Raw genomic sequence first — 12,282 nt, forward strand, 5'->3', positions numbered from 1 at the left:
TGGCCTATCACCCTCACCTTAACCTCCTTCCACCTATCGCATTCCCAACGCCCCTCCCTCAAGTCCCTCCTCCCTACCTTTTATCTTAGCCTGCTTGGCACACCTTCCTCATTCCTGAAGAAGGGCTTATGCCCGAAACGTCGATTCTCCTGCTCCTTGGATGCTGCGCTTTTCCAGCAACACATTTTTCAGCTCTGATCTCCAGCATCTACAGTCCTCACTTTCTCCTACTTCATTCAGTATTCTGTCAGTTTCAAATAGATTTCCCCCTCATCCTTCTAAATTTCATTCAGTATAAACCCAGAGACCTCCAATGTTCCTTGCATGTTAAGCTTTTCACTCCTCTGTCCATTCTCATGAACTTCTTTTGAACACGCTCCAGGGCCAGTACATCCTTCCTGAGACATGGGGCCCAAAACTTTTCACAATACTCCAAATGTGGTCTGACCAGAACCTTATAGAGCCTCAGAAGTACACCCCTGCTTTTATATTCAAGTTCTCTCATATTAAATGCCATCATGGCATTTGCCTTCCTAACTACTGACTCAACCTGCAAGTTTATTTCGAGAGAATCCTGGTTTAGAACTCCCAAGTCTCTTTGTACTTCAGACTTCTGACTTTTCTCCCCATTTAGAAAATAGCCCATACCTCTATTCTTCTTAAAGTGCATGACCTGCCACTTTTCCACGTTGTACTCCATCTGCCACTTCGTTGCCTACTGTCCTAACCTATCCAAATCCTTCTGCTGCCTCCCCACTTCCTCAATGCTACCTGTCCCTCTATCTATCTTTGTATCGTCTGCAAACTTCGCCAGAATGCCCTCAGTTCCTTCATCTAGTTCGTTAATGCATAAAGTGAAAAGTTACAGTCCCAACACCGACCTTGCGGAACATCAGTGGTCACTGGCTGCCATCCTAAGAAAGACCCTTTTATCCCCACTCTCTGCTGTCTGCCAGACAGCCAAGCTTTGATCCATGCTAGTACCTTGCCTCTAACACCATGGACCTTTATCTTATTCCGCAGCCTCCTGGACAGCACCTTGTCAAAGGCCTTCTTGAAGTCCAGTTAGAGAACATCCATTGGCTCTCCTCGGTCTAACCTGCTCATTACTTCCTCAAAGAATTCTAGCAGATTTGTCAGGCATGACCTCCCCTTGGATGGAACCATGCTGACTTTACCCTATTTTATCATACACCTCCAAGTATTCAGAAATTTCTAACTTCACAATGGGACTTCAAAATCTTCTCTATGACGGAGGTTAGGCTAATCGGCCTGAAATTTTCCATCTTTAGCCTTACTCCCTTTTTAAACAGGGGTGTCACATTAGCAATTTTCCAGTCCTCTGGGAGCTTCTGACTCCAGCGACTCCCAAAAGATCACCACTAACACCTCCATTTTCTCTTTAGCTATCTCCTTTAGAACTCTGGGGTGTAGTCCATATGGTCCAGGTGATTTATGCACCTTCAAGCCATTCAGTTTTCCTAGCACCTTCTCCTTGGTGATGGCCACCATACTCAGCTCTACCCCCAACTCTCTTGAATTTTTTGAATATTACTCGTATCATCCACTGTGAAGACTGACACGAAGTAATTATTCAGCCATTTCCTTGTTCCCCACTACTACCTCTCCAGTGTCATTTTCCAGTGGTCCACTGTCCACTTCTGCCTCTCTTTGTCCTTTATCTAAAGAAACGCTTACAGTCTTACTGACTAGCTTACGCTCATATTTAATCTTTTCCCTCCTTATTTCTTTCTTCATTGCCTTCGGTTGGTCTTTGTAAGCTTCCCATTGCCCTTTGCCACATTATAGACTTTCTCTTTTGCTTTTATGCTAGCCCCGACTTCCCTAGTCAGCCATGTTTGCCTCATCCTCCCTCTACAATGCTGCCTTTTCCGAAGGATGTATTTTCGCTGTCTTCTGAATTAATCCTAGAAACTCCTGCCATTGTTTTCCTGATAACTGATTTTCTTCATAGAGCCTTGATGAACTTATACCTTTCCACTTAACACTAGGAAGGACTATAATGTTAACATTTAAGTTCATTCCTTTATTTTTCTACTTATACTAAGAACAACTGTAATGCTTCACTTTTAACTTAGTTTCTTTATCGGACTACAGAGGAACCTCGATTATCCGGCATTCGATTATTCGAAGATCGGATTATCCGGCAAGATCGTAAGGTCCCTATGTTTGGCTAAACTATGTTATCCGACATTCGATTATCCGGAATTCGTTAACCAAATGAAATACTCCCCCCCGTGTCCTTCGGATAATAGAGGTTCCTCTGCACTTGGTACTTAAATTTTGTACCTCGGTACTTTGTACCTAAGATGGCACCATGAAAGGCGGCACTGTACAGTTTTCACTGCACTCCTGTACTTGAGTACACATGACAATAAAGCTTGGATCAAACATAATGATCAAGAAACTCTGCTAAACACATTTCAGAAACTCTTCAGTGCTCCTTACATTCCTACTCTTAGAGAATAAATTAGTTGATAGTTGAGGATCTTTATCATCATCATTCTTTGGCTCTTGCACTTTCCTGTAATTTCACTCCTAATTTGCTCCTTCATACCTTTCTCACTAGTGAGTAGCCTCAATAGTACCTCTATCATTTCTTGATTCTAACCAAATAGATTCTGTGCTTGACCTATCCAAGCTATCGTCTCTCTCCAGTACTGCCATATTCTCTATTATCAATGTTGCCATCCTTCCTTATTTCTATCCTTCCTTCCTAGACACCTTTTATCCAGGAATATTTAGTATCTGGTCTGACACATTGATAAATTAAGTTTTCATTGTTACCAGGTCATTATATTTTCATGTGGTTGTGTGCCTGCTGAAAACCTATCTTACTCATTGCATTTGGTATGTTTACATGCATGTACTGTAAACCTATTTTAATCTTTGCTGTACTCCCACTTGATCTAATCTACCAATGTCTTACTATTTCTTGCTTCAGTACCAACTATGTGTTTTTTTTAAAAAAAAATCCTTTGTGTTTCTTTCTAATGCCACATCTTGGTGACCAACTCCTTGACAAATTAGTGTAAAATCTCTCAAACAGCACTAGCAAAACCTCCACAAAGGGTATGGAGTTGTACTCAGGTACAACCTTTCCAGACTGCAAAGGCTTCGTGCCCCTCAGAACTAGTCCCAATGAGACCTATAACTCCCAAACAAATCAATGCAAGTTATGTTAAGATATAAATATTCAGGAGGAAACCCATTTGGGGTAGAAATACACAGCAACACTAAAGTATGAACTGTGTGTTACAAAACACATTTCCTGCTCATGCAAAACACTATAGTGCATATATAAATAAAATTAGCTCCTCTTTGATGTGTACTGTGTCTGACCTATTGCATATGCCTCCTCAGTTGATGAAGAGTCGGACCCAGGATTTCTTCGGGCAGGGCTTCTGTGCAAGACAGCTTGAGACTTCTTTGGATTGATGACACTTGAAAAGGACCATAAAATAAAAGCAATCAAACAATGATGTAAACTAAATTCTAGACTTAAAATATCTGACAGCAAGGTGAACCATACAAGACCTACTTTGGTAAACAACTTGTAATTGTTCACTTTTCACAATATTTAGTTAATATTCATTAATTTGCACCCAAGCATTAAAAACAAATCAATATTCCACTATGAAGAAGCACAAACATACTTTAATAGTGAGTTTTCATAAAAATAGCATTCACTAATAGGGAAGAAGGAATTACAACGATCTTAAGTTTTCTTATGATGGGAAGGAGGAAGAGGAGATCAGGTAATTAAATAGTCAATGCCTTTCTGAAAGAAGCAAATCCATTTTTCGAACCTTTTTAACAGTGATTACATTTAAAATTCAAAATCTAATGTTAACAAGCATGCAGTATCATCCTGATAAAGTAGTAGCAGCAGCATGTTCCTTGAAATACTCCATTATTTTTGGGAAATGTTTCCAACATGATGAGGAATGATGTTTTTGTCCCAGTAACAAAGGCTAAAGAAGCATTTGGAAGCCATGGGATTCCCAAGACCTTGCTTGGGAGATCTTACCCTTCTTGGCATTACAGGTCAGGAGACTATTATTTAGATAAATCTAATGGATTGCTGTAGTTCATGCAGTAGGTTGGACATACTGCAGCCAGTGTGTGGAGGAGTGTGTGGGCTTACAGCAATCCAATGACATCACTCTACTCAGTCATGTTTGATCAGGCCACGAAATTGCAAACACATATCCACCCTACTATGTAACAAATGAAAACCCCATTAAAGCAATAGTAGCAAAATGGACAGAAAAGGAGACACCAGTGGTAAATGATAGTTTGTTAAAATGAAGAGGATTGATGTTTTCCAGGGTTCAATGTGAGGACCATGCTGCTTTTGATATTAAATTAACATCTTCAACTTGGCATAAATCAGGGTACAGGGCGTGATTGTGAAATCTGAACTGACAGCTCTGAAATACAGCAAACAGTAAGTAGGATAGTATTAGACTTCAATGAACAGACAGACACACAACAGATGAAATTCAAAGCAGAAAATTACAAGGTGATACATTTTGGCAGCAAAAGTGAGGACAGGTATTAGAAGCAAAAGCGTATACTTTTAATTAGAGGATGTAAGAAGCAAGATATCTGGCTCTATTTATGCACAACTTTCTGAAAGAGACTGGACAGGTCAACAAAGTAATAACTGCGATATAGTGGCTCAGTGGTCACAGTATCAGGGATTGGGATTTAATTCCAGCCTCGGGCAATTGTCTGTGTGGAGTTTGCACTTTCTTCCAGTGTCTGCGCGGATTTCCTCTGGATGCTCGGTTTCCTCCCATCGTCCAAAGGTGTGCAGGTTATAAGTGGATTGGACATGTTAAATTGCCCATTGTGTCCAAGGATGTGTAGGTTAGGTGAATCAGCAATGGAATTTGCAGGGTTACAGGGATAAAGTGGGTGGGGGCGATCTGTGAGGTGCTGTACGAAGGGCTTGAAGGGCTTGATGTGGTCTTGAAGGGCTGAATGGCCTGTTTCCACACTGAAGGGATTCTATCCTTTTAAAGCATCTGGGTTTTATAACCCAGCTTTTGGCTCGGAAGTAAGGAAGTGGTGCTATTTTGGCATATTGTCCTCAATTCTGGGTACTACATTTTAAGAAGTTGAACTCTTTGGAGTGGCTATAAAAGAGCTTTCCACGGATGAGAGATTACAGTCATGTAGCCAGACTGCAGAAGTTGATTATCAGTGAGCAAGAAATCAGATCGATATTTGGTAAAGCTATTTAAATATCACTTTGGATTTAGATGCAGTACATGTGATACTACAGACAAGATAATTGTTTCTCTCAGATAGTTAACACAGGGTCAATGAGTTGCACGGCCTCTTGCTATGTCATAACCGTTCTACGATCGTTCTCTGATTTTATGATAAACCAAAACTGTTTCAATAGATAGAACTGGATAAATACTTCAAGGAGAAAGAACTTGCAGGGATATGGAGAAACAGTGGGGGATTAGGACTAAATATTCTTTAAACAATCTAAATGTAGATTCAAACAGCGGAAAGGTCACTTTCTCTGCTGTATTGTTCTACAACTCTGTCTGGGATTGATTTTCATTCCTTCCAATGTTTGCAGCTGTGTCCAGCAGATAATCAAGCTTTCCATCTCTTGAGCTTTTTAGAAAGATAGGACATTGGGTTGGAGTGGAGGTTGGGTAGGTAAGGAGCCAGCATTTCTGCCTTGTTTCTTTTTAAGCTACAGTCTGCATGTAATCACATGGCAAATGGGAAGGCGACAGGGAATTAAAGAGTGCACAATTCCAGTTATGATGTCAGGAACCACATTCTGCTGACAAAATCTCATCCATGTTCTTCTTTTCAAGGTCTCTGCCCAAAGGCAGGTCCTGGGCAGTCACTTGCCCAAACATGGCTAAGTACCATAATTTTATTTTACTAAATGAGGGCAAAAAAGTAGCCTCTCCCTCTCTCAAGAGAAAAAATTTGCAAACTTCAAACTGTTAATCTGAGCCACATCTTTCAAAATGAAATAACTGGATCCTAGAGTATGGGATACCACTAACTTACATACAAAAAATAATTTTAAAATTAAAATGGTAAACATAATAAGGCTATACATTCATCCTCAAATGTTAAGAGGAGATAGTGGAGGTCCTGACCACAATACTTCAAGCATAACCAGATACAGAAGGTGTCCCAGAGGATTTTAAAAATGAATAACTGGACAAAGTAGGTAGCAAAAGGATAACGAGTCTAACATCAGAAATAGATAAACTTTTAGAGGCCATAGACTTGATAATTAACTCTAGGATGATGGGCTGAAGAAATGTTAAAAACAGATGAACGCAAAATTCCTTTCCCAAATATTGCCACCATATGCAATCACTGCCATTTTATGATTTTGTGTTTGGTTGTTGCAATGGTCCTGCCATCAAGAGATGAGACACTTCATTAAAACCTATTAATTATGTTCTCATAATGTAATGGGAGTTTGATTTAGATTCAATAGCTGCTATTTGAGTTTCACTGGACTTGGGAAATATGACAAGCTACTGGCTTAAGAAAACAAATCTTTCTTACAACATGCCTCCTGGGTCAAAAATAGTCCATCCAGCCTCTGAAATAACACCATCTCCTTCTGTCAACTGTAGCCTGTCTCTCACCCTATCACGATCAGTGGGCCTTACTCTCCTAAATTCCAATCTGTAATTCCCTCCTTACGTAGTTTCTTACTCCCACTCAACCCTAAGTCCAATTCATTCATCATGCGCATGTTCACTGACCTACACCATGTCCTATCCTGCCAAAGCCTCTGATTTGAAGTTATCTTTGTACATAAATATCCTTAGCCTTGCTCCTCTCCAAGTCTGTACATCAATTAGCTTCCATTCTCCCTGCATCCAATTCTGGACTCGCAAGCATCTCCCTCCTTTGCACCATCACTGGTTATACCTTGAACCATCAACATTCCACATTCAGTAGAATATGGGCCATTAGTCAAACCATACCTGGAATATGGTGTACAGATTTAGACTCTTTCATACGGAAGGGTACATTTGCACCAGAAAGAACGCAATGAAAGTTAATTTGTCTGATCCCGGAGGTGAAAGAATTAACTTAAAAGGTGAGATCAAGTAGATCAAGCCCATTTTTCTTTGAATTTAGAATGGTTGTAAACTTTTAGATTCCTCTATTCCAGATCTGCGGGTGGGTGCTCAGTTGTTGAGTATAGTCAAGAAAAAGATTAATATACTTGGAAACTAAGGAAATTAATGAGGAAGAGAAAGTGGAGTGGAGCTAGAAGATCTACTTTGACCTTAGTAAATAGTGGAGTGGGTTCAAAGAGCTTACCTTTGCTTCTTTTCCCAAGTTACCTTCCAGCCCAACTTCTTTTCCTCTCTCATACACATGCTTTAACTCTCACAATGGCCTCATTATGAACCCTCCTGGGTCTCATGGATCACAGAGACCAATACACATCAGTGTAGACACAAGGGTAACATGACCAGTACAGACCTCTGCACATGCCCAGCTGTAGGTTATATGCTTAACCTGTGGGTATTGGTGTTTAATACCCACAGGCTGCACCTAATAAAGTACACAAGTATCTTGATGTGTTACTTGTTAAATTTATCTAACATTAGAAAGGGGTTAACTGTCCATCTTTTGCAATAATAAAGTTCCCAGAGCTTAATTAGCTGCATGTGCACAAATGTGCATTTTCCCGATTTGGAAAGGTTCGAAGTAGATGTCATCACTGTAACGTCACACTCGTAGCCACTCAAACCTGAACTCCTTGGAAAACTTCACTTTCAGAATGACCTCAATCGCATAAAGAAGCTACATAGGAAAGTCACAAAATGGATACCAAAAACATAATCCATTAGCTATATGGAAATTTCAGAAAAACTGGGATTATTTTCATAATAGCAGAATAGGAAAAGAGCATGTTTGACAGGGTATTCAAAATTATAAACAGGGTTTAAAGGTTGTAATCTAGATTGATCAGTCAGTGCCAAGCATTAAGTAGCAAAGGTTATAGAAATTGGGAAATTTGGGATCTTGAAAATTCTCATCGATCAACAGTTTCAGAATTATGGCTTCCTACTTTGAGTCCTGAGTTAGGTGTGAGTGCTCCAAGTGATGGATTACAGTAGCAACTGACCGACTGACAACATTCAAATAACTATGCCGTAAGTGGTGAAAGAAAACCATAATCTCCCTTTTCATTATCTGATTAAAAATGGCAGCGGTTGACTCTGGAAGTTGAAAAACATGAGATGTGCAGGTCATTATATAGGCAAGCCCCGATGATTTCAGCATAAAATAAAATTAACCAATCAAAATTCAGCAGAATTTCAGGATATACAAGAGATTCATAAAAAGATTCAGGGTGTACAAGAGATTTAAAAAAGATTAAGGACACATATGTGCAGAAGTGATTAAAAAAAAAGTGAACATTTCAGTGAGGAAAGATAAAGTGATAGACTCAAATGCATTCCTGTAAAGATCTAAGTGACTGCAGAACTGTTTAGCAAGTACAATGATAATGTGATGTCAGCTATAAATTAGAAAGACATAAAGTCTTCTCAGAAGAGGGACTGCAATTTTTTTTTTGCTATTTACTGCTCTAATTTGTTTTTAGGAATTAGGGAGATAATGGACATTCCCCTTTTCAATGCCTAGTCTGAGACTGTGACAAGTATTTCCAGACTCGTCCAACCAGAGGAAACATCCTCCCAGTATTTACCTGATCAAGCCCCTTATGAATTATAAATGTTTCAGTTCAAGCATCTTTCATTCTTCTAAATGCATACTTCCTTAATATATTTATATACACATATATAGAAAGTATGCACAAGTGCATATACTTTTCTGTGTGCAATTAATGTTGGAGCAACCAAAGAAAAGCAACAAGTGTACTTTTGTCAGAGGAGCCCAGATTCAGAGACCTAACTTAAAGAAATCAAAATTGGTTAGGTAGGTAATTATTTTTCTTACTGAACTCCTGGATAATTGTAGTAAAAGTTTTCAGAATTCTGTTTAAAGCCAAAATATTATCTCAAACTGCAGCTTTGTTCCATCATGGTGTTTGCCTAGAGTATTAAAACGTGCAATCCGCATAACATTTGATTAGAGGACTTAACAAGAGCTAATAGATTCTCCAAAGATAAACAAAAATGACAACACACTCTCTGTCTTGGCATTTATTTCTCCCATAATGCTCTACAGCAACATAGGGCATTATTTTTTATGTTACTGTATTGCTTGAAAGCAACATTTTTTTAAATTATGCATGAGGACAATGACATTATGGAGCTGCAAGCTCAGACCCATAATTTTGGATTTTCACACCTTTGGTAAAGTAACTTTGGTCATTTGTTTCTGATATTTCATTGTTAAAAGCATGCCACATAATATAAAAATAACTCACAAGAGGTAAAAGAACATACCTGTTTTTAATTCGTCGCTCACTTCCCACTACGGACTCAGTATCTGATCGATGGCATGAATGTTTTACTTTGCGTTCAGTGTCCCCTTCCAGGAGATTTGAAGAACGAAACAACTGATAGCTAAAGTTGGGTGTACTTCTTCGTTTTGACTCGGAAACTTGTCGAAGATCATAGGAAGATTTGCTGAGGATTGGAGGATGTTGGTCCCACAAAGTACGATATATCTTGTCTTTTGAGATGTCGTATAAGGGCTGGTTCAATGCTGCCTCCGACCTAGACATGCGTTTTAGGAGTTCAGAGCGCATTAAGTGCGACTGATCAGTTAATCTGCTGTGTGCACTGGCGGCAAGACTAATACTGCTATTCACCCTGCCCATGGAGAATAAACCTGCAGAATCGCCATTGTAGTTCAGGTTGCTGACAGACAAGCTTTCTAAAGAGGCACAGGTGGAGAAAAAAAGAAGGAATTCAGTAAGCATGTTGTTACTACTGTCTTCCTAAGCTCCTCTTCCTCTCAAACTCCAACTCCATACTATACCCAGCAAAATAAGTGCACTGGACAAATCAGAAGTGATACTTCTAATGTTTATTTTTCCGTATGAGAAAGGCTTAGGTTTTTAGTTGAGATTGGGAATCAACCTAAGGAGAATTGCAGTTATAAACATACATCTAGTCTCTCATTGATATGTTGAAGCTGTCACATATTGCAATATCACACAAAGCATGCTAGTAACGCAGATAAAATCAAATTCTTTCCTCAGAGATCTGTAATTTGATACCTTAAATGAACCTCATTAGCAGTTTCACCAATAAACTATACACTTTTAAATGAGAATAGAAATTGCAAAGGCACTGCCATATTTTTTTCAGTCTTTCTTAAAACCGGAGAGGTCCCAGAAGACTAGAAAATTGTAAATCTTACATACTTGTTCAAAAAGGGCTAAAAGGATAAGCCCAATGACTACAGGTCAGTCAGTTTAAGTCTGGGGGGATGGGGAAACTTAAAAAAAACAATATCATTCAATGCAAGGAGATGAAAGCTGTGAACTAAATAAGCAGGAATATGTTACTTTCTGAAAGTATAGGTAAGATAGAGTTATTCGTGAGGTAACATTATTTGTATGGGATAGGATAAGTAGGAGTTCAAAGAATGATCTTGAATTGGAAGATGTAGAACAGAGATTAAATAAGGTTTAATGAGGGTGTGTAACAAAGGCATAATTAAACAGGGGTGATTTTAATCTTCATATAGATTGGAATAGTTAAGATTAGAAGAGGAATCCATAAGGAAGAAATCAGAGTGCATTCAGGTCAGTTTCCTAAAACAAATGTGGATCCAAAAAGGGATCAAGGTTTAGTGGACAGCAAAGAGGGTTACCTCAGACTACAACGGGATCTGGATCAGATGGGCCAATGGGCTGAGGAGTGGCAGATGGAGTTTAATTCAGATAAATGCGAGGTGCTGCATTTTGGGAAAGCAAATCTTAGCAGGGCTTATACATCCTATCGGAAAGATGTTGTGAAACTTGAAAGGGTTCAGAAAAGATTTACAAGGATGTTGCCAGGGTTGGAGGACCTGAGCTACAGGGAGAGGCTGAACAGGCTGGGGCTGTTTTCCGTGGAGCATAGGAGGCTGAGGAGTGACCTTATAAAGGTTTACAAAATCATGAGGGGCATGGATAGGATAATTAGACAAAGTATTAGCCTGGGGGGCGGGGAGAAGAGTCCAGAACTAGAAGGCATAGATTTAGGGTGAGAGAGGAAAGATATAAAAGAGATCTAAGGGGCAACTTTTAGGGTGGTGCGTGTATGGAATGAGCTGCCAGAGGATGTGGTGGAGGTTAGTACAATTGCAACATTTAAAAGGCATTTGGATGGGTACGTGAATAGGAAGGGTTTGGAGGGATATGGGCCGGATGCTGGCAGGCAGGACTACATTGGGTTGGGATATCTGGTCGGCATGGACGGATTGGACCAAAGAGTCTGTTTCCATGCTGTACATCTCTATGACTCTAAACTATTTTGTATTTGGTGATCACAGATTTAATAAATGATGTCAGAGTAAAAGATTCCCTCAGAAACAGTGATCATAAGATGGTCCGGTTTAGAATTCAGTCTGAGAGAGGAACTTACACCATAAATAGATGTACTTACCTTAAATAAGAGTTATTACAAAGGACTGAGGGCAGAGTGATGTCTAAGAAAACAGTTCATGACTCACAGCAAAGGTATATTAGAGTGAGGAAGAAGGATTCTAGGAAGGGGATAAACCAACCATGTTTGAGCAGGGAAGTTAAAGATAGCATCAGATTGAAAAACAAACATCAATATGGCAAAACGTTAGTGGTAACACAAAGAATTGGGAAAGTTTTAAAAACCAACAAAAGATAACCCAAAAAATAATAGATCGGAAGTAAATAAACTTTGAAGGAAAACTTGCAAGCAATATCAAGACAGACAGACAGACAGATAGACTGCAGGGGCTTGTTTAAATATATAAAAAAGGAAGGGAGGAGCCAAAATGACCATAAGCCCCTTAGAGAACTAGGTTGTGGAAACAATAATGAGAAACTAGAAAATGGCAGAGCAATTGAATAAATGCTGAGCATTATCTGATAATAGAAGACACGAACAGCATCCCAAAAACCACTAAATAATCAAGGGGACAAAGAAAGAGTGGAAATAAATACAACAATCATCACTAGAGAAAAAGTAAGGACCTGAAAGAACTGCGGATCCTGGAGTCAGAAAGAAAAACAGAAATTGCTGGAAAAGATCAGGTCTGACCTGAACAGGAAGGGTCACTCGACCTGAAACGTTAACT

General features: G+C 39.3%; 1 protein-coding gene across 5 annotated transcripts in view; it reads right to left on the reverse strand.

The window, feature by feature from the left end:
• The window catches only part of ptpn13 (protein tyrosine phosphatase non-receptor type 13), a 263,474-nt gene that overhangs the window by 135,137 nt on the left and 116,055 nt on the right, over nucleotides 1-12,282 (reverse strand). For all 5 annotated transcript variants that reach the window (XM_043695955.1, XM_043695937.1, XM_043695928.1 and 2 more), the window contains exons 18-19: nucleotides 9,459-9,891; nucleotides 3,364-3,464 (exon numbers count right to left, since the gene is read on the reverse strand). In XM_043695955.1, the coding sequence (XP_043551890.1) occupies nucleotides 3,364-3,464; nucleotides 9,459-9,891 (534 nt within the window). The remainder of the gene's footprint in view (nucleotides 1-3,363; nucleotides 3,465-9,458; nucleotides 9,892-12,282) is intronic.

Source organism: Chiloscyllium plagiosum, chromosome 1, assembly GCF_004010195.1.
Source record: "Chiloscyllium plagiosum isolate BGI_BamShark_2017 chromosome 1, ASM401019v2, whole genome shotgun sequence".
NCBI lineage: Eukaryota > Metazoa > Chordata > Chondrichthyes > Orectolobiformes > Hemiscylliidae > Chiloscyllium > Chiloscyllium plagiosum.